We start from the raw sequence: 27,337 nt of genomic DNA on the forward strand, positions 1-27,337 counted from the left end.
TTTCAGTCTCTTTCATATTTCCATGACTCTTTGTTATCCCTCAGCAAATAATTATTCAAATCATTAATAGTTTACCCTGATTGTGAAACTCCCCAAATAAACATGAGTCACATTGTGAAGACTTTTGTCCTAATTTGAGTTGAGTTAATTAATTACAAGCCTACATCAGGCTTCAGATCATAGTGACGCATCAATCCAGCCATTGTGAAAACATTCTATCTTTATTTGTATAGTGCCTGTCATGCACAGTAGCCTATAGCATTGAAATATGCTTAACAACTGCACAGAGCACAACACAAAAACAAACAAGCAAACTAAACATATTATGTATTGTACATAATGAGACAGCAAATTTGACAGATCAGTAAGGCACCCATACACCTTTTATGACAAATAAAGATTATGATAGAGCAGTAGCCTTTTAAACAAAGAAAGAAACAGATAGGCTATGACTATAACATACTATAATCAAAGATTAAAAAGGTAAATGATAGAGGATACTAAAATATGCTTTTTTTGTAAAAACTATACTGGTAAAACGGTTAACAATGTTACACACTTGCATACACATTCATACATAGAGAAATACATTCTTGAAAAACAATAAAACAATACAATGCTGAAAAGAAACAAGGTAAAAAGACGAGAAGGTTAAAGGTTAAGAGAAGGCTAGGCTAAAAAGGTATGTGTTTTGCTGCTTTATAAAAGTGTGGGTCCACACTGTGTCCACCCCCGCATACAGAGTTGGCGTGCCCCCATCCACAAAAGTTGGCGTTCCCCTATTGACAGAAGTTGGCATGCCCCCATACACAGAAGTTGGCATCCCCACTGTTCACAGAGTGTACCCTAAATAGGTCAGGACAACAATATTAGACAGTTTGATTGGTCACAAAAGGTAAACAATGACTCAGTCAGGATTAGTCACTCATAGGATATGAAATAGAGCTACAGGCAGACACAGAAGATCAGAATCTGACGCATAGAAACAGAGAAGGAAAAATGAAGCTCCAACAAGTCCTCTGCTTGTGCATGCTGCTGGTGGCAGCTTGGGTAAGTGATCCCTACATGCAGTTGATCTCTTGATAGGTCCATTTTCAAACTGTCAAGTTATTGTCCTGATGATTCACAATAATCTAGTTTCTAAATGCTTAACTATTAAAGGATTCTTTTTTAATTGATGTAGTGTTCATATACTGTACTGTAGGTCACTTTGGACAAAAGTGTCTGCCAAACAGGCTGAACATAAACATAAATGCCAGTCACATTAAGTTTGTTTAGCTGAAGGTGTTAATGATTTGAAGGATGTTTTTACTGATTTGAAGGATGTAAAATTTACTGATAGCACATATTGAAAAGAATGGGACAACTTTCTCATTCTCTTCCAGGCTACTGACTTTGAAGAAATTGGAGGAGGTGTTCGTGGAAATCGCCCAGTTGAGCATGGCTACAAAGCGTCTGACACATGTAAAACAGAGAAGGACTGGCCAATGTGCACGGATGGTGACTGGGTAGGCACTCAATCAAATATTATTCAACTGTTGCACAGCCTCTATCATTTTTTTATACATTTCCACATTCCAGTGATAAACATTCGATCAATCACTGTGTTACGCAAAATACGGGTAACTAAACAGTCACAGACGTTACAAAAGTGAATTGGCCACTGTCATTTAGATTTCCTGTATTCATTCTATCATTCATTGTAAATTAAGTAGTTAGTAAAAAGTAATATTACTGTAAATGCCAATCTGAGTTTATTTTTCTATGACCCAGGGCCCCAAATGTCCATCTGGGTGCCGGATCCAAGGCCTCCTGGACAAAACTGATCACAATCTTCTGACCAGGATCGACAAGATTCGCCAACTCCTTGACCAGTATCGTCAGAAGTACCGCTCCACCGACCAGTCATCCAAGCAGACATATGACTACCTTCGTGATCGTCTCACCACTAGCTCAGGTAAAATTGGAACACACACACACACACACAGACACACACACACAGGGGTTAAAGGGGTTAAAGTTCCGCCACCTCAGATAAATTAATAATAAATATATTCTTTCATACCAATGATATAGCGCAATGATATTGTTCAAATAAATGGTGAGTTAATTTTTTGGGTGTACAGAGGTGACCAAGAAGCTAGCCATTCTTGTCCAAAAAGTATTGCTACGCCACAATATTTAATATGTTGGCCAACGGTGAGTCATTTTTCCCCGTTGCACACACACACACACACACACACACACACATACACACACACACACACTGTGACTTTCACACCCAGATTTCAAATTTGTATAGCTGTTACATTTATCTTTTATCGCTCCTCCAAGGCGATGACAACAAGTACATGTCACTGGCGGAGTCCTTGAGGAAGAGGATTGTGGAGGTCAAGATTAAAATCGAACGCCAGCTGAACATTCTGGAGGCCCTCAAGACGCGGGTCAGGGAACAGGTCATAGAGATGCAGAGGCTGGAGGTAATGTCTTCTATTGTTCATTGATAGATTCTCAATTCATGGTTTAGATAGTCTGCTATGCATTTTGGCATGTACTTAAGAATATATTATTTATTATTATTAATAGTTGTTGAAAATTTAAGAATTTATGTTAACAATGTTAGATTAGCCAAAGTCGAACTTGATGTGCATTTGTCCATTCTTAACAGGTGGACATCGACATGAAGCTGCGCAGCTGCAAGGGCTCATGTGCTGAGTACGCCAAGTTCACTGCGGACCGGGAGAGCTACGTGGCTATTGACAAGCAGCTGGACCAGCTGGAGTCCATCCGGGTCAACAGTGTGGAGTCAGTGGGCTCCCTGCGGGTGATGAAGAGTCGTGTACTGAAGGAGGTGACCGTGCCGTCCATCTACAAGTCTGGACTGGGCAGCGAGGCAGAGGAGCAGAAGCAGTACTTTGCGGATGTCGGCCAGGCTGAGCTCATACTGCAGGGCGATGGGGGCACCACCCACAGAGGGAGCACGTCACCACTTACGGCCTCTTCATCATCACACCCCCACTCCTCGTCTTCATCATCCCCCCACTCATCATCATCATCTTTCTCCCACTCATCATCATCATCATTACCTCACTCATCATCATCATCATCATCATCCCCCCACTCATCATCATCATTACCTCACTCATCATCATCATCATCATCCCCCCACTCATCTTCATCATCTTCCTCCCACTTCTCGTCTTCATCATCATCATCATCATCATTCCCCCACTCATCATCATCATCATCATTCCCCCACTCATCATCATCATCATCATCATCATCATTCCCCCACTCATCATCATCATCATCTTCATCATTCCCCGACTCCTCTGCATCATCTTCCTCCCACACGTCCACGTCCACCCAAACTATGAAATGCACCCGCACCGTTCGCAAAGTCACCCATCACACTAAAGACGGGCCCGTGGAGAAGGTGGAGGAGGTGTTATCCGGGAAAGGTTGTGATGCCATTGGAGGAGGTGACCGTTCAATGACCTCCTTCACCCAGGGAGGTGCTGATGCTTTCTTTGGTGGCGATATCTTCAAGCGGTTTGGTAGTGGGTTTGACGACATGTCTTCCCCGTTTGCCAGCGCAGGTTCCACCAAAACTATGGAATCCAAGACCATGAGCTCTACCAAGAGCCTGCTGAGCGGCACCAAAACGGGTTCGGCCTCCGGCCGTGGTGACGCAGCGGATGACTTGCCTGACATATTCGCCCGCAGCAAGAGATCGGGAGTTTGAGAAAATCTCCACAGACATAGAGGAACATGCTGGTTGCAGCAATACAGTACTAAAGTGAACAAATATCATCTTAACAGACTTTTTTTATTTTGGACAAAATTTACATTGGCAAATAACAATATTGATATCAAGACAATGTTAACACAATCTGTCATTGGGCCGGTGAATAACAACAGGTAGAGCAAATAGCATTGATTATGATTATGGTTTTATGAAAAGACATTGTTTTTGCTTCTTTGACTGTTTTGAGTGTTTTACTGCAATTGGACACCATTTAAAAGTGTGCATTTGATCAATAAAGATGATGTTGTTCACTATAGTTATGTTATTTTCATCTTTTAAATGTTGTAAATATTGAAATGAATTCAAATAGTGCAGGGTAATGCAAGAACATTGCGTGGGAACACAAAAATGACTCACCATTGCTTTTTGAAGTCTCCCTAGAAGGCTACATATTTGAAAGAAAAAGTACTAACTGTCTTAAGAGCTTCTATGTCGGCTGATGTCATCTTTGTTTGATCTATGATGAGTAATTAAATGAGCAGCCTAAGTGTAATTGTACACTTTGCGAGTTTTTATGACCAACTCCTTTTGGGAGCTATATTGAAAACGGATGACCAGAAAGATGTCACAGTCTTCTGGCAATATATGTGAACATCACAAACACAATCAAATATTATTTCGAGCAATCTTCTAATATACCAAAAGGTAAACAAAATGTAGCTCAGTTTTTTATAAGGCCACTCAATGCTGAAAAGTCAAACTAAACATTATTTTCATTTCCATTTTTTTTGTTTCGTAAGATGCTTCATCCTGAACGGTAAAAGAATTTCCAAAAACATGTAGTCATTATTTGGTCTAAGTCACTCATCTGTCCTGAGTCCTGATACCCATAGCCTAGCCGCTCATGTTCAGTACCTGCAGTGACCCATCAATCGCTTCAGTCATTGTGAAATCAGCGTAGGTGTTTGCAGTACATGCCCCCCCTACCCCCTCACCCCCTGTCCCCCCAATCTGTTACACAGAAGTGCACATCCCCACTACTCACAGATTGTATCCTAATAGACCAGGACCTCCTTCTATGTCCTCGTCCCTGTCAATGAATAACAACAACAAATATCCAGTCACAGCAGGTAAACAATGACTCGATCAGGATAAGTCACTCAGAGGATATGAAATAGACCTGCGGGGAGAGACAGACGCACAGAAACAGAGAAGGAAAGATGAAGCTCCAACAAGTCCTCAGCTTGTGCATGCTACTAGCGACAGCTTGGGTAAGTGCTTATTTGCACCCATTTATCCCACATGTTATCCCTTACTACACTGTCTGGGTGTAATTGGTCTCTTGACAGATCCACATTCAGGTGGTCTAGTTATCGCCCTGATGACTGACAATAATTTAATCCTTGAATGTCAGTCACAGTATAGTTAGCTTGTCTGAAGGCTTAAGGGAATGAACTGTGTTTTAGTAAATATACAGCACATATACATGTAAGAGCACATATTGAACAGAATCAGATATCGTCCTCTTCTCCACCACTCTTTCTCTTCCAGGCTGCCGACTTTGCATCAATCGTAGATCCCCGAGGAGCTCGTCCGGTTGAGCACGGCTACAAGGCTGACAAGTGTGCCACAGAGAAGACCTGGCCATTCTGCACAGATGATGATTGGGTAGGCATTCTATCCAATCTTGTTCATATCCTGAATTTTTGGATTTGATTTGATTTGATTTGGATTTGACAGACAACATAATCCAAAGGCTAACATGTTAAAGTGTTAACACTTATTTCCATCATGGTCCTTGGTGTTAGGACATTTAACACATGACATAAGACCTATTACAGGACACACAGTATAACATGCTGTACAGATTCAGTATACATGTCTTTAGTTAGGACTATCACTGTACTGTTTCATTTAAAATACTCTGGTGTGTCAGTGGTCATAAGTACAGTAAATTGGCCACTATTGTTTATTTCCTTTATTCAATCTATACGTGGTGTCAAACATTTTATTCCATATCACTGTAGTGCTATCATTGTAGTGGCATGAAATTACTGAAATTGGCACAATATTGATATGAAAATGCAATTCTATATAGCGATGTGGAAGATTCAAAACTGTAAATGCCAATCTGAGTCTGTTTTTCTATCACCCAGGGTCCCAAATGTCCATCTGGGTGCCGGATCCAAGGCCTCCTGGACAAAACTGACCACGATCTGCTGAACAGGATCAACAAGATTCGCCAACTCCTTGATGATAATCGTCAGAAGTACCGCTCCACCGATCAGTCATCCAAGCAGACATATGACTACCTTCGTGATCGCCTCACCACCAGCTCAGGTAAGATTAGAACACACGCACACAAGCACACACACATGCACACACATACACACACACACAGACATAAATTGTCTGACTTTCACAACCAAATTGAATAGCAGTCACATTTGCTTCATCACCAGCCTTAACTGATAGAACATATTGGCTGATTGCTACACCCATGAGCAAATCAAATAGATGGGATCTAGGCCTGGAACACACTGACAGAAAGTGCACTTCACCTGGATAAGAGAAAGTAGTGTTTTTAAAAGATGACCAGTCACATGATCAGTCCAGGGTCATTGCAGCAGTAGGGTGGACACTGAGATAAAGTGATGGAAGGGGCAGACACAGGAGTAAGTGTTACACAGTCCACTATAACACTGACACACTTCATAGCACACACCAAAGTCAGGCTGTCATTACATGCATTGGCAGATAGAAGCTGTAGCCCAGTGCATTTGAGGCACCTCTCTCACACATACTGTAGAGCACACAGTGGCTCTGACATTATGGGAGCCATATGGGAGCTTGAGAACTCAGACAAAAGCTGATTTTTGGGCTATTTTTGCTCCTCCAAGGCGATGACAACAAGTACATGTCACTGGCGGAGTCCTTGAGGCAGAGGATTGTGGAGGTGAAGATTAAGATTGAACGCCAGCTGAACATTCTGGAGGCCCTCAAGACGCGGGTCAGGGAACAGGTCATAGAGATGCAGAGGCTGGAGGTAAGTTGGTCACCATTGTCCAAGTTAATTGAAATAGTAGAGCAAATCAGTGTTTACATTGTTAGGTTAGCAGAAGGAGGCAGCTGTGGCCTTGAGGGGGCAGCCGTGGCCTACTGGTACTTGTAACTGGAGGGTTGCCGGCTCAAACCCCGACCTCTAGGAATGGCTGAAGTGCCCTTGAGCAAGGCACCTAACCCCTCACTGCTCCCCGAGCACCGCTGTAGCAGGCAGCTCACTGTGTCGGGATTAGTGTGTGTTTCACCTCACTGTGTGTTCACTGTGTGCTGAGTGTGTTTCACTAATTCACGGATTGGGATAAATGCAGAGACCAAATTTCCCTCACGGGATTAAAAGAGCATATATATTTATAATTATACTTAGAAATTCAGTTGTTTAAATGTTCAAATCTCTTGGGGTTGTCTAGTGGTTTGGTTTTGTTTGTGTCTATGTTTCTACCTATTTGTCCATTCTTAACAGGTGGACATCGACATGAAGCTGCGCAGCTGCAAGGGCTCATGTGCTGAGTACGCCAAGTTCACTGCGGACCGGGAGAGCTACGTGGCTATTGACAAGCAGCTGGACCAGCTGGAGTCCATCCGGGTCAACAGTGTGGAGTCAGTGGGCTCCCTGCGGGTGATGAAGAGCCGCCCAATGAAGGAGGTGACCGTGCCGTCCATCTACAAGTCTGGACTGGGCAGCGAGGCGGAGAAGCAGAAGCAGTACTTCGCGGATGTCGGCCAGGCCAAGTTGACGCTGCAGGCCGAGGGGGCCACCGCCGATGCACCGGCTACCGTCAGTAAGATCCCAGGTACGGATTCCTCATCGTCCGCGTCGTCCACGTCTCGGGTAACCACCAGCACCACCACCTTGAAGTGCACCCGCACCGTGCGCAAAGTCACAACGCACACCAAGGACGGGCCTGTGGAGAAGTTCGAGGAGGTGTTATCCGGGGAAGGTTGCGATGCCATGGCAGGGGGTGACCGCTCCATGACCTCCCTCACCCAGGGAGGCTTTGGCGAGTCATTTACCGGTGATCCCTTTAAGATGGCCGGTGGCTTTGGCAGTGCAGGCTCCACCAAAACTATGGGGTCCACTAAGACCATGAGCTCCACCAAGACCCTGCTGAGCGGCACCAAAGGCTCCGCCGTTGGGGATGATTTTGGGGCATTTGGCCGTGGCGATGTAGATGACGACCTACCGGACATCTTCGCCCGGAGCGGAAGGCCAGGAACACAGTCCGCTGGGGAAATGGAGAAAATCCCCACAGATGTAGAGTAATGTGTAAAGTGCTGCCTGACGTTGGTTGAAGCAGTTCAGCATTAGCGAGTGAACAGATATCATCCAGACAAACCTTTACAGAGTTGCACTACAGTCACATAACAGTTGAATGAAAAGATTAGGCTATGCATCAGATACCGAGATCAGGGTGAGTTTTGCATACAAGATTGTGAAGTGGGAAATGTTTAATGATTAATTAGAGACTTAAGACAGTGTTAACAGAACTTGTTATTGGAGAAATTGAATACAAAGTAGGGCAAATAACTCTAAACTCAAAAAAAGGCTTTATGAAAAGACATTTGAAGTTGTGTTGCTTCCGTGACTGTTATAAGAATTGTACAGGTTTTATAAGGAGAATTGTATAGGTGAGAACCATTTGAGCATGTGATCAATAAAGATAATGTTCACTTTAGTTTGTGATGTGTATCTTTGTAAAGTTTTGTGGACAAATGAAGATGTCATTCATATTCTAATAATGTGAGCAGTTTACACAAAACACACCTTATCCACACTTCTTTTAAATCCCTCATACATAAAGCTGATCTTGCCACTAGTGCACTGACAACTGAGTTGTCCATTTATTGAGTTGTGGGCTGATTTCTGTAAGAGCATTTATCATGGATACATAATAGAATTCCTATATGACACATAACTCTTAAATTCCCAGGTAATAAAGAAGGAAAATAAATACATTCAAGTAAAGACTAAATAGATAAATGAAAACAAACATTACAGAGATATTTATTAGTTTAGCAGGTTGTGGCTATTGTGACCTAGTTTCAGTTATGTACCCAACAAAGTCACATATTTGTGAAAATAGTTCCCTGTTATTGTCATTATTGATTACATTTACTTACATTTACTTTACTAAATTTACTATGAAACTCAGGACATTGGCTGAAGGTACTGCACTAAACCAGCTATCGCAAAGCAAATAAGTCAAAGCAAATAAATAATGCACGGTACAACAAAATGTGAATCCAGGTTATAGTCATAGTATTATCTATGTACTTTTCTTAGAACTCTATGTATGAAAATAAGAACAAGTGTATGTGTTTCTTTTTGTGTTGTAGAGTGTCAGGCCTTGAAAGGAGACCACGTGCTCCTCCGACCACACTACCGTCACGGCTCTGTTAGCAGTCGCTACAGCCGGTGCCCAGCAAAGCCATCATATCCTCTGTGTTCAGACGACCAGTGGGTAAGTTCCTCTGAACTGCAGTCCCAAAACATTTTCAAGAAATATGCCTTTAGATTAGATTAGATTAGACTAGCCTTTATTCTCTGTGTGGATATTTCTTTCTTGGTCAATGGAGAAAAAGTGAAAACAGTGGATACAGCACACATCCTTACAAAATATACACATCCACGTTTAGAGACTACTGGTTGACAGTCCCATTTCAGACTCGTACAGAGTAAACATGTGTACAACATGATAGTGCACAATGTTCTCAATAAACCGTATACAACATGATAGCGCACAATGATCTCAATAAAAAGCAATAACCCTCTGTGCGCCGCCCCAGTTCTTCTCAATACACTTGTATGTGTTTGATATCATTATATGTCAATAGCATTACATTGAATAAGCTCGTCTGAAGTGACCCTCATACAATGGTCGTGAACTCAGTGCTAGTGTCTGCCCTGGATGTTGATAGGGCAGTGGCAGACCATGTACACACCAGAGTGAGAGAAACAGGGCCCATGGATGAGCTTAGATTTGACCAGACTCCTGTCCAGACCCCCAAGCTATTGAATATTAGCAGCAGGATAGTGTATAGTTTGAAGTTGGCCTAATGCATGTATTTGAGGTTGGTATAGTATTGTAAGACAGCAGTACTATTTTTTGTGTAAATTGGACTAAATCCATATTTATTTTCGAACATTTCATTTGCTTTGAACATTTTGTCAACAACTCTGCAAACACTATGATACTCGGATAGTAATCCATTTGGATAAATCCTTTGATTTACCTGAACAAAATTAAAGAATTCCAAAAACAAAGCACAGTTTCAATACTTTTCATGGAAAAGTATTGATTTTTTAATTTTTTTTATAATATCTTTATATGTTCCATTACTCTTTAACCCCAAAAAATTTAATCTCCATGTTGGACAGACTGACAAATGTCCATCTGGCTGTCGGCTGGACGGTCTGATAGATGCCACAGAAACCGACTTCCACAGACGCCTGGGGCAGGTCTGCTCACGGGCTCAGACGTACCAGAGTGCCATCTCCTCAGCTATGCTGATGACCACAGCCATCTACTACACCCACCGCAAGATCATAGTTAAGAACTATGGTAGGCCTGTAAACACCTCACCAGTTTCACATTCACTCATTCTATTCTATTCTATTCTATTCTATTCTATTTTTCATAATGTATTTGTATTAATATATATTATTCTGTACTTCTAGTATTTCTATTGTTTGTCTTTATTTCTGACTCTGTATAGATAAATTATATTATACTGAATATCAATATAATCTGTGATATATTAATGCATTTCATAACTTTCCATTTGGGTTTATAACCTTAACTAAATTAAGTGAATTGCTTAAACAACTTTGGGTAGTTGCTGAGCTGAGATATGCAGAGAGGTTTGAGGACCTTCAAAGGAACCTGGCGCTACTGCAGAGACGTTCCACAGAGCTCTCCAGAAAACTACACAAGATACACAGCCTCGTACAGCAGCAGATTATCGATATGCGACGGATGGAGGTGTGTGTGTGTGTGTGTGTGTGTGTGTGTGTGTGTGTGTGTGTGTGTGTGTGTGTGTGTGTGTGTGTGTGTGTGTGTGTGTGTGTGTGTGTGAGAGAGAGAGAACAGTATGTGTGTGTTATTACATTGTAATACTGAATATCAGTGATAACAGCCTAGATTTTCCCGACAATCTCTATTTGCGATTGTTTTTTGCTGTGTGCTCACTGCAGACAGGGCACCTTTGAACTGATTACTTAACTTGATTTCTTCATATGTTTGGCTCTTCAGGTGGACATTGACATCAAACTTCGAGCTTGTCATGGGTCATGCAAACACACCTTTGTCCATCACATCGACCATGACGCCTACACAGACATGGAGAGCCAGCTAGCCAAATTTAACCGTTTGACTACCAAAAAAGCCATGTTCCCAGCCGACATAAGGAAGCTCGTCCTACAGCCAGTGCTCCGTCCTCCCAGCTCCCACTCTTACAGAAGCATCCCGATAGTACGCAAGGAGTTCCTAACACAGTTCGAGGACATCGACTTGAACCAAATCGTTTTAGAGGAACTTTTCAATGACTTTGACTTGGAGGACTGAAAATCAGATTTTCCCAGCGGTTAGGCAAAGGCTTACTACCTCATAAGTTGACTGCATTGTTTGCGTCAAAAATATCTTCATAATCAAGCCATCGCTCATTGTCTGTTACCACACAATCTTTATTTATATCATATGTTTACTGTAGAGGTATGATGGTGCATTGCACATGTTTAGGGAAAGACTCGAATAAAGTGCACACAGTCCAATGTTTGTGAACTGATGTCCATGGACCTGAATATGAATATTTTTGCAAAATTTGTTGACAATAAGAAATTCATATTGAGCCCAGGGTAGGGTTTTGGTGTTCTGTTTATTTTTCATCATCTCACAGAGAGGGAGCTCAAGACACAAAGGGCCGGTGTGAGCTGGAGTGGCGCTGCGCTGGTCATGGGCTGATGGGAGCGTGGGCAAGCCAGAGCTAACGCAACCGCTAACAGCTACCTAGCCCTAGACTGGGCCTGATCTGAACTGGGTGCAGATGATCTATGCCAGACCAGGCCCTGGTGTCTTTATAGAGCTCCTTGATCTGGACTGGGTGCAGATGATCTACAGTATGCCAGACCAGGCCCTGGTGTCTTTATAGAGCTCCTTGCTGTTAGTCCACCATAACAAGACGTGCATCACAGCTGAAGATGGTGTAGACCTTAAGAAGCCCCCCGCCCCCTTCATTATTTTGTGGTGCAATTGTGTCATGTCACCTGTACCTGTGTTAAACAAGAAAGTTTGTTTGAAAAGAAACTTTGTTAAAAGAAAGGTTGTTTGAAATCCAGGTCGCAAGTACCTTATTTCCACAATACAATTTTGATGAATGGGACAGTTCCAACCCAGAACACTAGTGAGGACAGTCTACCAAGCAAGTCGTGGTGCAGACATGCAATCTTTTTACATATAGGGACAGTGGAAAAAATGTCATTGAATGTTTTTCCCTTATAGTTTAATAATAAATTGGGTACCCTTGCAGATATGAATTTGATTTTGTATTTCAGTTGTTTTTTGTATATGGTCTGTGGTACAAGAGAGATGAGAAAGGAAGCATTTGTTTGTTTATGAACATTTATTTGCGGAAAGTTCTGATATGCTTGCACTGCGTCATTTTGTGGGCTTTTCCTTGAATGTTCTTTACATATATATATACAAGATTATAAAATAAAATATGTTTTTTATATTTATTGTGCTCACATTGTGTTTTGTGTATAGGATAATATTTCAGTTCAGTTCAGTTTAATTGATTTCACCACTTTTGAGGAAGAATGCAATAAGATGAGAAGAAGATGAAAAGGCAATAAAATATTTTCTCAGAGACTTTATTGCAAGTTTATCTTGAAAATCCACTTTGAACATACACACATTTACATATTCAGTATTCTTTTACACCGTAGCATGAAAACCAGTTTAGCTTTAATGCAGCATTTCTCTGCTTCATGAAATGTATTTAATATCATCAACAGCTCCGTAAAACTCAGATCAACAATCAATGTCTTGTGCTATTATAAATATAACACAATTTAAACTCTATCACTTTTCTGATCTCTATCAGCATTTTTTGGCTTCATGTTTTGTTTCTCCTGTATCTCTTCCAGAGTGTCTACGTGTGCTAATGTCCATTGTAGAAAAAGACTCTCCTCTCTCCTCACGCTCTGCATGTTGACCAAACATTCCTGGGCGTCTCTGACCGCTGCGTGTCCGCTGGGGTCTACTGCTGGAAGAAGGGTCTGATCTTCATGCACATAGACTTCAGGGAGTACCAGGAGCCCTTCCAGTTCATCCACACCATGCCGTCATCTGTGCCATGCTTGGCCATGTATTTGGTGTAGGAGCCGCCCCAGTAGTATCGGCCGTTGGGGTTGGCTGAGTGACAGCGGTTGTACCACCAGCCGCCGCCGTCTTCTCGGGAGCACTGCTTTGAGGGGTCACCCGGGGTCCTGAGGGCACACAGAGTAGAGCGAGGGTCAAGACACAGAGGGGTCAAAACACAACTAACGACCCACCAACACCATGATGATCTGCTGAGATCTGTTGTGATCTAAGGACTGTTGTGTGTGTGAAAGAATGATGCAGATTGGTATGATATGCATCTTGGAGGAGAGTTGGACTGTGTCTGCTATGCTATGTGCTTTCTTGAGAAACATTTTGTCAAATGTCATCTCTGAGCGCCTTATGGCAAGACATTCTAGCTAGAATAATAATAACTAATATAACATAGTTAAAGTTGTACAGTATGTAGGTATTCCTCACATAGCCAGATATAGCCAGTGGCAAATGAGCAGTGGTCTAAACTTATTTAAGCATCTTCACAGTGTTCTTTGTGTCCCAGCTTTGGCAGACTACGCTCACCATTTGTCATTGTCACGATCGTATGTGCTGAACATCATGCCGTTGTGGATGGTCATGGTGCGATTCTCTCCAAATAGCTCCGAGGCACCGGTCAGCAGGGTGTCGCCTGCGGTGCCGGAGTAGCCGGCGATGGACACCATGTAGTTGGAGGCCTCGCCCTGCACGGTGAACTGCTGGTAACGGGCCTGCGTTTTAGCGCCGCTCCAGTCCTCCATCTCGAAAAGGATCTCAGTCGGGCCCATCTTGGTAATCTGGCTGATGCGGTCGTTGCCGAGCCAGTACTCTCCTGTGAGACAAGCAGAATGTATTTACAGAGTCAAGTTTGTTTTTGACAAGAGTGGGAAAGTTTGTAGGACATGTTTGTGCTATGTGAACTTTTTTCTTAAAACATTTTGGGAACGGAGTATGGAAGTTTTGGTATTTTACTGCATGCATTATAATAAGAATATTTCAGATTTCCTCTGAGATTGAATGGCCATACCTGGAGTGTTGCAGTACTTTTTGCCTGTGTCAAAAGCGATATTGCCAAAGCCTCTCCTGTACTCATCCCAGCGACGGCCGAAATCCACACTACCATCCATACGAGTCTGGATAGTAGTCCAGCCTGGGAATGGACGACAAGCACATGTGAACAAATGTGACAAATGCCACACATAACAACACAATAGCCTACAATACAAAACTGCACGCTGTTCGATACTACAGTCCAATCCAACATGTAATCTAAAGAAGAGGTTAGACATCATGTCACTCAGCTGACCTCCGTCGAGTGTGGTCTGGTCGCAGTACACCCTGTAGGGCTTGTAGAAGCTGTCAGGCCGGATGTAATACATCTGGGACTCGGTGCCACCCTTGCGGTAGATGTCCTCGCACTCCTTGCCGGACACAACGGGGATGGGGCAAGTGACGGTGCAGCGGTCCTTGCACTTATCCCGCTGAGCTATGATGGCCTGGCTGATGCGCTGGACCTTGCTCCGCAGCGTGTCCATGATGCCCTGCAGGATGCGGATGTTGCTGGGGAAGTTGGTGTTGACCGCCTCTTTGATGAAGGCATGCTGGGACTCCAGGTCATTGGTGTATTCGCCCACCAGCTGCCCATTGCCTGGTGACGGGCGGTAGAGAAGGCAAGGTGAGGCGGATAAGCCACGGACACAAAATGGTGGTGAAACTCTTAAGGTTCCATAAAGGCAGTCATTTCAAGCTGTATGTTGAGTCATAATTAGAGGTGTTAGCATATTGTGCTAATTTGTAGGGAAAAGTTCTCATGTGGGTATTAGTTTAAGAATCTTGCATTGTGGACCATTTACTTATTTTTCTTTCTATCTACTATTGTCTCTCTTGAACTCATCCTCTGATTTTACTTAAATCTCTGCACCATCATCTTCTGGTTATCTTGTATTGATTTTGTATTGTTATTATAAGGTCTGCTCGAATGCTATTCCTTGTTTGTAGGTGGCTTTGGATAAAAGGGCCAGCTAAATGGACACATTTAGCAGCAAATGATTGAAATGTAAAAGTGTGGAGATTAGCTGCTGGGCTAGGAGAGGCTCGGCTCTCACCATCGGTCACTCTCTGGCGCTCACGGAGCTCGTCGGACAACCCATTAACGTATTTGTAGATGCTGTTTGTGTCGCGGTTCAGTTCATCCACACCCCTCTTCAGCTCAGTCACTGTGGGTTTGACGTTACGCTCTTGCTTGAGGATGGTGTTCTTCAGCTCACAGCCATTGGGACAGAGCACGCCCTTATCAGAACCAAGGGAGAGCAGAACCAGTTTGAACAAGCCCAGAACCAATCTTAACAAGCTCATGCAATGGGAATCCAACTTAACATAATGCACCCAGCACAGCTCACAAAAATGCAATTATTCTCAAGAGCAAGATTAAAAGATTAAGAATATAATTTTTTACCTATCCTCGTGGCCTAGGCACATAGTAATTGCAGGACTGGACCAAACATTGATAGAATTTCATCAATTAATCGATCAATCTATGAATGAACAATTGTAAACACAGTGTCACCATTCTTTCTGAGGCATGGGTACAGCCTCCTGCATCTGGCTGCTCCTCCTTCTGCTCCTGCTTTGATGTAGTGGGTGCAGCTGTTGGTCTCCCACGGTAACGACCACGGCCAGAGATAGGAGGGGGTGCGCCGCCACTCGGCACGTACGTCTCGCGACCTCTGGAGACTGGACGGTGACCTCTGGGATCAATTACGGCGCCCTGCAAAAGGACCGGACAGAGCAGAGTGGTTGAAGCGGATGCTGTTTTTCATCATTATTACACCATACCACTTAGCCTACACCACTCAGTCCATTTTCTCTATATACGGTAACTTTTTCTTTCATTTACACAATATGAATACCAGTATAACGTTTGTAAACATCAGTTTGATAAAGACTATCATATAAATATAAAACATTTAATATAGGTCAAAGAAACAAAGAAGCATGAAAGAAGACATATCGGAAAGAAATGAAATAAGTTGAAAGTGAAGTTAAGGTGTAGCCTATCATGTAGCAAGCAGGAGAGGGGACTAGTGATCCCAGAGATGTTCAAACACTTACTTCTTTATCCTTTGGATCCTGTGGGAGACATGAGACATATTGTATGTTTAGAAGAGATGTCAAATTATTATGCACATTTACTTTTATCTACAGCTGAAAAATGATTTGGACTATCAACTTTTTATCACTTTTTATGCTATGCTTTTATGGTAATCTTGCAATTCTATGCTATTCACATGTTCTATGCCATGTGTTAACATTAACACTGTGGTAATAGGAAGGAAAATTCAGAAAATACTGTCAAGTGATCAAAAATCAGAGGCAAATACTGACCAAACCATAATCATCATACTCATCCAGCTCATCAGCAAGGGACTGATAGATAGGCAAAGTGCAGATACACAGGCAAAGCACTAATAATATCTTCATGTTGGTTGCTCGGAGGCTGTGGATTCACTACCCTCTCAGGACAGAGACCCTCATATATATACCATCTACCCACAGGCCACCACCCACCTCACAGCGTGGGTGTTCTTCATCACAGAGAGAAGGTTGATGATTAACCTCAGGTGCTCACTCATCGTTCTCTTGTTCTATTTATTTTGAGTCAATGTTCTGAATCGTTTTTGGGAAATGTGGATCCATTTGCTTTGATGAAGTCAAGTCAAGTCAAGTCAAGTTTATTTATATAGCGCATTTCATACACATGAGGTCATTCAATGTGCTTTACATAAACAAAACCAAACAATAATAACAAATAAAAAGCATAGAAAGGCAATATAGTCAAAGTTAAAAGGTAAAGATCATAATAAAAAGAAAACATAAAACACAAGGTAAAATAATTTAAAACTAAAGGATAATTAGTAAGCAAAAAACAAAGGCAAAAGTAGTAAAAAAAAAAGTAATAAAAGATAAAGTAGAATAATTATCAATGAATGAATGATGAAGTCCTTGTACTACAAGGTATAATGGTGGTATGGGGGAATGAAATTAGGCATGCTGGATTTTGACAATAGTGAGGCAAAAGTGACCATGGAGTTTTGGGGGGGGGGGGGGATGTCAGTTTTAGTCTGACTGACCTCTGTTTCCAATTCAATAAACCAAAGACATAGCAGTTCACTGGCAATGATAATGCCATTATTTTTTCAATCAATGTTGAACTGTAATTCCATAATGAGTTCCTGTATTTGCAGGTAAGGTGTGTGAAATTCAAGTTTCTTCTGTTATTATGCAAGTCAAGTAGGTTGTTTAGTGGGATTCTGCTGGTCTATGACCCAATCAATGCTGAGGGGTTGGCCAGCAGAGACACATATGAGTCAATGACAGTGGCACTGAACTAGAACAACAAACTGAGTTTGCACCAAAAGTTTATTTAAGAATGAGTGTTAGGCTACTTGCTTGTTACTTTTGTCCTCAGAGCAAACATGAGTTTAGAAACGTAGGGCTTGTGGTAAGGGGGTAATCATTAATCACTATGCATCATCATTTGGCAATTACAAATGGCTACTTTCACAATCAGGGTAAGTGCTTTAATTCACAAGGCCTTTTGAAATTTTATTTAAAAAAATAATTATTCTTTTTAATGTTTTTGGGGGGTTTTGTTTAATCCAAATCCATGCACTGTACACAAGTTTTTACACACATACTGTACACACACACACACACACACACACACACACACGCACACACACACAAACACACACACACACACACAGTTCCATACGTGAACGAACACACACACACACACACACACAAAGTGCACACAACTTACAGACACATAAATACTGACACACATGCATCACACACATGCACCCAGACTGGCAGTGCACACAAGTTTGCACACGCAAGCGCACACCCGCACACACACACACACACACACACACACACAAACACACATACACACTGGCAGTGTACTGAGTCAGACACAAGTCACAACCCCCCCCCCCCCACACACACACACACACACACTACATAGCCTACAGTACACACACACAAACGCACATTTGCTGTTTCATTGTACATGCATAGTCCGGTGTCACTCAACTCTTGTTTTGGCCCCCAATAAAAGTTATCATCCAAAAGTATGGTTGTTCTTAGACTGGAGCTGCCCTTATCTCTCATCCCTCTCGACCTCCTCTACCAGCACTTCCTCATTTTTGATGTCTTTCATATTTATGTCTTCCTGGATCATTTTGTTTAAATCTTTCTTTGTATGAGCCCTTCACTCTCCATATCTTTCTCCTGCTTCAAGCCTAGTGACATTATAGGCCTACAGTCATACCAATAAAGCACAAATTTAATTGAATTTAACTGAATTTCATTTCAAGAAAAATAAAAAACGGGGTAGCCTATATGAAGTGCACACGTAGGCCCTATCTCATGTTAGAATAGTTAGAATAATTAGGTTCAAAAGCAAACAAATAAATAAACACATGTTATTCCTTCAAACACACATTTTTCCCCAGAGTCCCTAGGCTAGGCTACTTACGTTGAGCCCAAACTAAGCTTTCATTAGCTTTCTCTCTGGCAGGGAGAGGCATAATGACTGTGTAGCCATATTCATTCAATACAATGCACATGTAGAACCTTTTCAGGCCACTAGCTGGCGATATCGAAACTGGTTTAGTTATTCTGTTACACCTTCAATTGGCTCCAGTTGTAGAAGAAGAATCGCACCACTATGATTTTAGCTTGCCGGTTGGAAAATAGAAATTAGGGGAATGGGTGATACACAACCGCAGGTAACTATCGATTTGACGTTGTTATCGATAGCAGTGCTTTAGTGTGTACATGACTGTAGTTGTCATTTTGTTTATACACAATAATTTGCAGACACAAATCGTAATGAAAATTGTTAGCTTGCTAGCTAGCTACGTGGACAGTTAGCTTGTCATCTGTTGTGATCCACCTGATTGGCAGGCTGACTGACTGATAGGGTGTGTAACCAAACGTCTATGTAAATGTGGCACCTTTCAGCTGACACATTCTGGTCTACATGTCTCTTTGTAAACTATAACCAGTTAACCAGAGATGTAATTCACACGTTAGGTTTTACCGACTTGAATAGCCTGTTTAACTTAGCTGATTACTTGGATAAAACAACAGCTACAACGTTAACTAAAACAATTTCTATATTTAATAAATGTCTTGGTTAGAGTTGAGAGGGTCTGTGCGACTGACAAATCAATCAACCAACACTACGCTGTCGCACCTTAGTTGTAGGCTACTGTTTTCATCACCATCCCCATTCAAAGTCGATTACGTTTTGCTTAATGGGTCAACAAAGAAATGCCCGAAAATCACATCCTTTGATTAACGTTGTTTTCGTGTTTAGTGGTTGTATGTGGTTTTAAAGGGGTCGCAGCTCTTTACTTCTCTGATAGCAACAACTTAGATTATGGTATTGTAACTGGTACCCTTTTCTCTTTTTGTCTTAGGGGGACATTTTGAAAATGTCCCACAGAGAGAACTGGAAGTAAGTTGAAAACTCTCCCTCTGTTTCTCTCTGTATAACTGAAACACTGCTATGCATGAGGCACTGACTGAAGATGCATGTTCAAGGAGTTAAACAAGTAAAGCTAAAGGCTTTCCGTAAACTCATGAAATTGTACTATTTGTACAATTTGCTGTGTACTCATGTGTAGCCATCCTATATGTAGCCAAGTGCCTCTTCTCTTTTCTTTGTCTCCCACACTATTGTGTATTCTTTACCTATGTAAGTCTTGATCACACATCGCTACTTTTTGAATACTGTGACTATGAGTTTTTATTTGGGGCCTTTTCTCTTCTCTCCCTCCCTCTCTCTCTCTCCCTCTCTCAATCCCTCTCTCCCTCCCTCTCCATCTCTCTCCGTCTCCTTTCTCCCTGCAGAGTGCAGCATGAGCGGCTGCACGTGAAGCACCGAGGCCATGAGGCCATGCACGCCGAGATGGTGCTCATCCTCATCGCCACGCTGGTGGTGGCCCAGATCCTCCTGGTGCAGTGGAAGCAGAGGCACAGCCGCTCCTACAACGTGAGTCTCAACGCCGCCCGCCAGTCACACATCTGGCACGTGGCTGACAGTTGTGACTATGCACATACATCTGCAATGAGGAGTTGATGTTTCGGTTTGGTTATATAAGAGACTTTGTCTCTTCTATAATCATAGTGTTTATTTAGTTTGATTGTAACATATACTGTGCATCCTCTATGAATGGGCTGATTATCAGTACTCAGAGTTTGTCATGACTCATGAGCAAGGTGAGGGTAATGATTGGATGTGATGGTAGGAGTCCAACTTTGTTTTCTGTGCAACATGACCTGTTATTGGTCAGGTTGTGGTCAGAAGATGTAGCTTCATATCTGTGCAAGGTGGGGGTAGCATAAAGCCTTGGGTCAAAGTAGTAGAAGTCCCTCATTGTCATTCATTGCATGATACATGCAACAATGTGTCTTTTCCATTGCTAACATGCAGCTTGCTTGAGCACGAAGGATGGTTGAATCAGGTGACACTGTTAAATATTGTGAATGTGATGATGACAAAGCAGATTTGGCTCATGTGGCTACTATGTGCTACTCAAGTGATGGTTGCCCAGTCCAGACACTGAGAGCTCTCTCATTCCTCCACGGACGTTTGTCCACAGAGATCACTCTTCTTTCCTGACTGAACTTAACACTTGGAAGACAGCTGGGCAGTCTGCTCACTGTACTACTAATTCCTTATCCCATTCCTCATCCCATTCCTTATCCCATACACTGCCCTGCTGTCAGACATAATCTGGTTAGTCCCCTTGAGTTTGTTATCTCTGCCTCATGCAGATGCTCTCTGTGGTAATAGGCCATTGGCACCTCTTGGCAAGACAGTGACTGTTCACATGCACTTCATTATCTTGGTTATGATTTTGAAGGATCCTTATCCTAATACGGTTTGGAGAAATCCGGTTATGCTAGCAAGAGTACTCCAGAAACCGGGATTTTAATAACCAGGTTTCTCTGTGTTCATGTAAGCATCATTTTCTGAATAGGATCAAAAATGGGATTAGGCTCATAACCGGGATACTGAGGTAGATGTAAACATAGTCATTGAGACATTAGCCTAAACTGCTTTCTTTTGGTGGAGCTGTCCATTGTCCTACCAATGAAGTTGATTTTATATGTGAATGTGATAAATTGCTGCTGTCTTCATGACTGGAGCAGAATTTCTGCAGTGTTGACATACTTGAACAATAAAGTTGATTTTAATCAAAAATTTGTGAGCTTGTGATGGACAGCTGAAGTATACTAGCCTATTGGTTACTCGCCTTACTAACTGTCGGTTGGTAGCTTGCTCCACTCCAAAGGTTTGCAGTGAAGTTTACCGTAGTGAATGCTAACCACTGGTTGCTCTTATTTCTTTGTGTGTGTGGTGTGTGTGTTTGTGTGTGTGTGTGTGTGTTTTGGCCTGCTTTTCTCCAGCTGGTGACCCTGCTGCAGATGTGGGTGGTGCCTCTCTACTTCACCATCAAGCTGTACTGGTGGCGCTTCCTCTCCACCTGGGGCATGTTCTCCGTCATCACCAGCTACATCATCTTCAGGGCCACACGGAAGCCCCTGTCTGGCAGGACGCCCAGGTAAGGACTGCACCACCCAGAACAAGCCCTCAGTGGCCTTCTGTCAGATACCAACCAAAGATGTGCCATTGAAAGGATTTGAATGTTTGAGTAACAACACATTTCTGATGTTGCTTCCATAGCATTGTACTGTATGTGCTTTAATGGCCATAGGAAGATCATGCAGATCAACACATTGAACTTGTACCATCACTTTAGCATTGTGTTCACCTTTTTATGGATTGAGGTCTGGACTCTGGCTGGGCCACTTTAATGTTGATATTGTTTCTTGTTCACCATTTATTTCCCAGTTTAGCTGGATGTTTCAGATCATTGTCTTGCTTAAAGGTCCGATGAATAACACATGAATTAGTGTGTGTGTGTGTGTGTGTGTACATTTGTTTGTTTATTTGTTTATTTATTTTGGATCCATACCTCATTGACATTGTGTACTCCAAGATGTTTTAATAGTTCCAGCATGTGTGCACTTGACCTCCTGTAGAATGGTGTACAAGTGGTTCCTGCTGATCTACAAGCTGAGCTATGCAGTGGGAGTGTTGGGCTATCTGGCCATCATGTTCACCATGTTTGGCTTCAACGTCCTCTTCAGGTGAGGGCGCTAAAGATGCTGCTGCTTGTGGTTTGGTCCAGTGATGCACAGGGTCATCTTAATGATGAGGATGCTGTCGATGCTGTTATCACTTCAGTTATAGTTAGCATTATACCTAATCACTATCGCTAGTTTCCCATACATGCATTAAGCCTAGTCCTCCACTTAAAGCTTTCTTTATTTTAGTCATGATCCATGTGTGGCAAACCGGCCCAATATGTTCGATCATAGAGAATATCATTATTTTTCAGCTAAGCTTGAGTAATCACAAATAATTGTAATTAGAGACGTTTTTTTTACTTCTGTGCTTCGATTGATGTTGTTCAGGATTAAAGCGGAGGACTCGATGGATGTGGGCGTCATCATGCTCTTCTATGGGCTATACTACGGCGTCATGGGACGGGACTTTGCTGAGATCTGCTCTGACTACATGGCCTCAACCATAGGGGTATGCTAACAGAGAGACGTTCAATCACCTGTGTTGCATATCAAAAATATTCATGTCATGATTTCAGAATTCCACACAGATTTTATTTTATACCCGGCTTTATTCTGAAGCTTCATATGTAGTGTATGGTCTTTTGTGCAGAGTGCAAATAAACCAGTTATTAACTGTTGGTTAACTCAGTTGCCAGAAAGCCACATACAGGCTTTGTTTATCAGTAAGCCTCTAAGTCATTCTAATGTAGTTTAATAAACAGTCTCTAATGTAGTGGTATATAGGATAAGTGAAGCTCTATGTGTAATCTCACAGAGCAGAGTTAGATGTGTGATCAGTTTCTCTGCTCTCGTCTGCTCCTGCCTGACAGTACTACAGTGTGGGAGGCATGCCCACGCGCAGCCTCTGCGACGACATCTGTGCGGTGTGCGGTCAGAAGATCCTGGTGGACGTGGATGAAGAAGGCATTATTGAGGACACGTATCAGCTCTCCTGTAACCACATGTATCCTTTGAAAAGCCACAGTAGGGAACTAGTGCACATCATACTGTATGCTGATTGATTTACTGGCTTTCAGTGTCTTGTGAAGAGGTGAAGGAATAAATTTTGAAGCAAATCTCTATTCACATTAGTGCTTGCTGATTAACTCATTGAGTGCCAAAAACGTAATATTACGTTTTTCATTTCCATGCGTTGAGTGCCAAAAACGTAATATTACGTTTTTAGCTTTTTTTTTAAATTACGAAACTAGACACTCTAACACACCTTATATGTGATTTTGGGAACTCTGTGATGAATGGAAATGAAATATATGACGATCGAACACTCATGAAAACGCACAATCTGAACATTTTATCTGGACATTTTATCATAACTCGGTTGCCGCTTTGGGTCAAATCAGTGACGCATGCACGTCATCTCAAAACCAGGCCATTTTCGTGGGTCTATCACTAGGTGGCAGTCTCGCCAGGTCTCGCTGATCACTTCCCGGAAAGTTTACAGGCAACACTTAATATTTCATGAAAGACGTTACTGTATATCTCCATTTCTAAAAAAAAACAGCGATTTTGATGAAAACTAGCCACTGTTTAGCTTGGGATTTCTCAGGAACAGAGGCGTGTAGAAATACACGGTTTGCACCCACTGAGAGCTTAAAGTCTCACCTTTTAAACGAGCCATTGTATGTGTTCATAGCTATAACACAGAATATGCTGTGGCTGTACAAAAATCATCAACAATGGTCTAGATTGCTGGCACTCTAGGACAAAGCTTCCGAAAACAGCTTGGCATTCAATGAGTTAATACCAGTCATTTGGAGATGAGAAGTAAGGTGTCTGTTTCTATCAAATTACTTTAACATCTGATGTGTACTACATTAGTAAAGGTAACTCTAATACGTGTAATTATGTCCTATTAAGAGTCTCTCTAACTGTACTTTGGATAAGCTTGATGGAGTTTTCCTCATCCGCACAAAGATCACCACTTATTTAGATGTAGAAGTAAAGAACCTATGATGAGACTTTTCTCATATATCCTGAATAGAAGTGTGGGGGTTAATCTTTTTTATTATTCTAATTAGGGCTCTGGGTGTGCTGTCAATCAGATGGATGTCCCATAGTGCCCAGTGGCCTGGTTTCCACTGCTGTGGGAACATCCGTGTTCAGGTGCATAAGGACGTCAGGGCTGTAAACAGTCCCAACCATAACTGGAAAAAGTATTGTTTTACAGTTTTTTTCTCGATTGCTTTGACCTGCTTTAATAAACCTAAATTCATTTGGTCTTCATGAACTCCTTTGCACAACATTTTGTCTTTTCACTGTTTTTTCTGATAGCAGAAAAATAAAAAAGAAATGGAACAGACATAGCAAAAATGCTCATTTTGAGAACTATATTGTGCATTTTGTTGTCCAATGTGTAATGGTTGATTGAAAATCACACAGTGATTTAACGACAGGATATGTTGTTTGAAGGCAAAATTTGCTTTTGCTGCATGTTTTAAGTGTTTTGAGAGAGTAACAGCATTTGCAAGCAAAATGTGTCATTTTGGCCAGAGTGCTTTTGTTCAGACATGGGTGTTAGCTGTTTTGAAAACGTGATGTCAGAGTTGACCCAAGCATCAAAGCGATCAAGAAAAACTGTAAATACCAGTTCTGCTGTAGCTCATAACAGCTCATAACTCATTGTTGCTCACATAGGATACTATAGCAATAACAACATTTGCAAGTGTTCCGATTGATTCAGAACAAGTGATTGTGTTGATCCTTAATGATTGGTTGCTGACAGTTTCCATGAGTTTTGCATTCGTGGATGGTGCATTGTGGGAAAGAAGCAGACCTGTCCCTACTGCAACGAGAAGGTGGATCTGAAGAGAATGATGAAAAATCCGTATCCTTTGATCCATAAATATTAAGCCTTCCCCTAATAAAATAAATGACTGCATTTGTATTAATTTGTTTTCTTTCTTTTTGAATGATCTAAGCATGGATGAAAAATGGTGCCCTAACTTAAGTACAAACTTTCAACTATCACATCTGCACTCAAAAGCTTCTTAACTCAATTTATCAGTTGGGAGAAAACACACGTGTTGTACGGCCAGCTTCTGGATTGGCTGAGGTACCTCGTTGCTTGGCAACCCATCATAATTGGCATCGTTCACGGAATTAACTTCACCTTGGGCCTCGAATAGAGAAAATGGCAAAAAGAACAGAACTATGAACCATTTTTAAGCGACTTGCACGGTTTTGTCTGTTAGTATTTATAAGATGTAAATTCTGTACTTTACCATGTATAGATGCAGATGCTTTTGTATCATATTATTTATTTAATACTGTATCAAGTGCTTCACACAGCCAGCTCAGCCAATGACTTACATTGTAAAGCGTGGGATTTCAACACATTGAAATGTCTAAAAAACTTGCTGATGCCATTATTTGTTAGATTGTTTGTTGTTTTTAAGGCCTATGTGACCTGTTTTCCATTTCTGCGTTGTGGTTCAGTCATCTACTCAGCTGTTTTTTCCATGATGCATATGATTAATCGGAGACCATGGGCTTGATTTAATATTTACTTACTGTGGGATGTAATGACCCCTTCCTGTTTACTGTTAAGGGTATACTGTAAGCTACGGTGCCATAAAACCTTTTCATGAGGACTTGACAAATGCAAGAGAATCAGTAGAGGTAAGAAATTAATATTTCACTCTGGTGATCTCTTGTGTAAGTGAGAGTATTGTTTTTGTAAGTCTGGGTGTGGGAACCTCGTTTCTTTTTGTTGGGGGGGGGGGGGGTTAAGCACATTTTTATCCCATCCATCCATATCTGTGTTTTGGTTAGTTTGTGGTCAGCTGATTGTTGACAGGATAATGTTCTGAAATCCTTCACTGACAATGAGATAAATTTTAAAAGAAAATCCGAATTCTCATGTGTTTTGTGTGCATTTCTAGAAATGTATGTGCAATATATGAACATGTTTGTGTTCGTTCAGTGATCATCTTATGAACTTTTTTTAGTGTTTAACACTTCGTTTGTACACTGAAGAAAAAAAGAAAACTGTTCAAGCAAATTGAACGAAGCCAGAGGGTTAAACCTTTGAAAGCTTACTCACTCATACTAGACTGTCAAGAAATGGAGCACTATCTAGCATCTCCAAAACATATTCTGTATTTTCTCTGAAGACACTGAAGACAGTTGAAGTTGAGTGGTTGCCTTAAATCTTCTGCAGTAACCATCAGTTCCTAACGTTCAACGACGTTGATGGTTGCAAGAGAATAATTAACAAAGAGAAATCAAGGGGGGAAAGTAATCCATGATCTACTCAGTCCTTTATTGATGTGTTGTACATTAGCAGTGACAAATGAACTGTACTGTACTGAAGGTCTCGCTGTAAGGGGAACAATCTGACATCAGAGTGAAGGTAGATGATTTATGGTAAAATTGATTACTGTAAAGTCAGTCACGTGTTGTTGAATGAACTAGCACTGCTTTAAATGGATAAAATAATTACATTTGAGACAAAGTTTACGTTAAGGCTAAAATTGAGGCATGAACGATGAACATTCGGTTGTATCTTGTCTACACATGTCTACACAATCTTCTTCCAACGTAAACACAAATCATCATGGCTTATAAAAAATAACATTCATGATAATTCAAAATAATGTCCAAATAATACTGTATAGAAAAACACAATCTTAAATAAATATACATTCTTTCCAGTGCAATACAACTTGATAAATAACATGAGCTTCATAAATGTAAACATTACAATGTGGAACATAATAGTTGTGTAAAGTTGTATGAATGAGTTTTGACAGAAAAAACCCACATAACATTTAAAGTGAGAATGAATCAGTGCGTTGATAAAGATGCTGCTATTTTTTATAATGTTTTTTTGTTATTTAGCTGTAGCCTAATGCCACGATTTGTGGTATAACACATGCAGGTTGCTCTGGTATACAGTGATAACTAACATCTAACAGGCAAGCAGTATCATGCCCAAGCTTGGTCTTAA

The 27,337-nt window shown here is 41.5% G+C and overlaps 4 protein-coding genes across 4 annotated transcripts; 3 read left to right on the forward strand and 1 right to left on the reverse strand.

Annotated features, from left to right (window-relative positions):
• The first annotated feature begins 1,250 nt into the window (after positions 1-1,250).
• On the forward strand, positions 1,251-4,019 carry LOC143128140 (uncharacterized). Its single transcript, XM_076289808.1, has 4 exons — positions 1,251-1,508; positions 1,774-1,957; positions 2,335-2,480; positions 2,669-4,019. The coding sequence occupies exons 1-4, from the start codon at positions 1,488-1,490 to the stop codon at positions 3,743-3,745; spliced, it is 1,428 nt and encodes a 475-aa protein (XP_076145923.1). The 5' UTR covers positions 1,251-1,487; the 3' UTR covers positions 3,746-4,019.
• Positions 4,020-4,968: 949 nt separating this feature from the next.
• Positions 4,969-8,436, forward strand: LOC143127109 (fibrinogen alpha chain-like). Its single transcript, XM_076288414.1, has 5 exons — positions 4,969-5,019; positions 5,300-5,416; positions 5,905-6,088; positions 6,649-6,794; positions 7,272-8,436. Exons 1-5 carry the CDS (start codon positions 4,969-4,971, stop codon positions 8,070-8,072), a joined length of 1,299 nt encoding a protein of 432 aa, XP_076144529.1. The 3' UTR covers positions 8,073-8,436.
• A 4,271-nt stretch (positions 8,437-12,707) lies between these two features.
• fgb (fibrinogen beta chain) lies at positions 12,708-16,644 on the reverse strand. The gene is made up of 8 exons (XM_076289810.1): positions 16,546-16,644; positions 16,273-16,290; positions 15,728-15,928; positions 15,267-15,450; positions 14,468-14,809; positions 14,189-14,311; positions 13,708-13,993; positions 12,708-13,295 (listed from the first exon to the last, which is right to left on the reverse strand). The coding sequence occupies exons 1-8, from the start codon at positions 16,639-16,641 to the stop codon at positions 13,067-13,069; spliced, it is 1,479 nt and encodes a 492-aa protein (XP_076145925.1). The 5' UTR covers positions 16,642-16,644; the 3' UTR covers positions 12,708-13,066.
• A 2,208-nt stretch (positions 16,645-18,852) lies between these two features.
• Positions 18,853-26,282, forward strand: rnf175 (ring finger protein 175). Its single transcript, XM_076289480.1, has 9 exons — positions 18,853-18,953; positions 19,650-19,687; positions 20,083-20,224; positions 21,646-21,800; positions 22,282-22,389; positions 22,717-22,837; positions 23,199-23,332; positions 25,112-25,213; positions 25,394-26,282. Exons 1-9 carry the CDS (start codon positions 18,933-18,935, stop codon positions 25,512-25,514), a joined length of 942 nt encoding a protein of 313 aa, XP_076145595.1. The 5' UTR covers positions 18,853-18,932; the 3' UTR covers positions 25,515-26,282.
• The last annotated feature ends 1,055 nt before the right edge of the window (positions 26,283-27,337 follow it).

The sequence above is a fragment of the Alosa pseudoharengus genome, unplaced genomic scaffold (genome assembly GCF_046254945.1).
Source record: "Alosa pseudoharengus isolate Yale_2024_CS ecotype anadromous, Long Island Sound unplaced genomic scaffold, YU_APseudo_1.1 YU_APseudo_1.1_scf_17, whole genome shotgun sequence".
NCBI lineage: Eukaryota > Metazoa > Chordata > Actinopteri > Clupeiformes > Clupeidae > Alosa > Alosa pseudoharengus.

Coding starts and splice junctions, on each gene's coding strand:
- fgb (XM_076289810.1), bottom strand. CDS start 16,641: ATGAAGATATTATTAGTGCTTTGCCTGTGTATCTGCACTTTGCCTATC. Junction 15,451..15,727: donor CCCATGCCTCAGAAAGAATG/GTGACACTGTGT, acceptor GGTTCTGATAAG/GGCGTGCTCTGTCCCAATGG. Junction 14,810..15,266: donor GCGCCAGAGAGTGACCGATG/GTGAGAGCCGAG, acceptor GCCCGTCACCAG/GCAATGGGCAGCTGGTGGGC.
- rnf175 (XM_076289480.1), top strand. CDS start 18,933: ATGGGTGATACACAACCGCAG. Junction 19,688..20,082: donor TCCCACAGAGAGAACTGGAA/GTAAGTTGAAAA, acceptor TTCTCCCTGCAG/AGTGCAGCATGAGCGGCTGC. Junction 25,214..25,393: donor AAGAGAATGATGAAAAATCC/GTATCCTTTGAT, acceptor TCAATTTATCAG/TTGGGAGAAAACACACGTGT.
- LOC143128140 (XM_076289808.1), top strand. CDS start 1,488: ATGTGCACGGATGGTGACTGG. Junction 1,509..1,773: donor TGTGCACGGATGGTGACTGG/GTAGGCACTCAA, acceptor TCTATGACCCAG/GGCCCCAAATGTCCATCTGG. Junction 1,958..2,334: donor TCGTCTCACCACTAGCTCAG/GTAAAATTGGAA, acceptor CGCTCCTCCAAG/GCGATGACAACAAGTACATG.
- LOC143127109 (XM_076288414.1), top strand. CDS start 4,969: ATGAAGCTCCAACAAGTCCTCAGCTTGTGCATGCTACTAGCGACAGCT. Junction 5,020..5,299: donor TGCTACTAGCGACAGCTTGG/GTAAGTGCTTAT, acceptor TTTCTCTTCCAG/GCTGCCGACTTTGCATCAAT. Junction 6,089..6,648: donor TCGCCTCACCACCAGCTCAG/GTAAGATTAGAA, acceptor TGCTCCTCCAAG/GCGATGACAACAAGTACATG.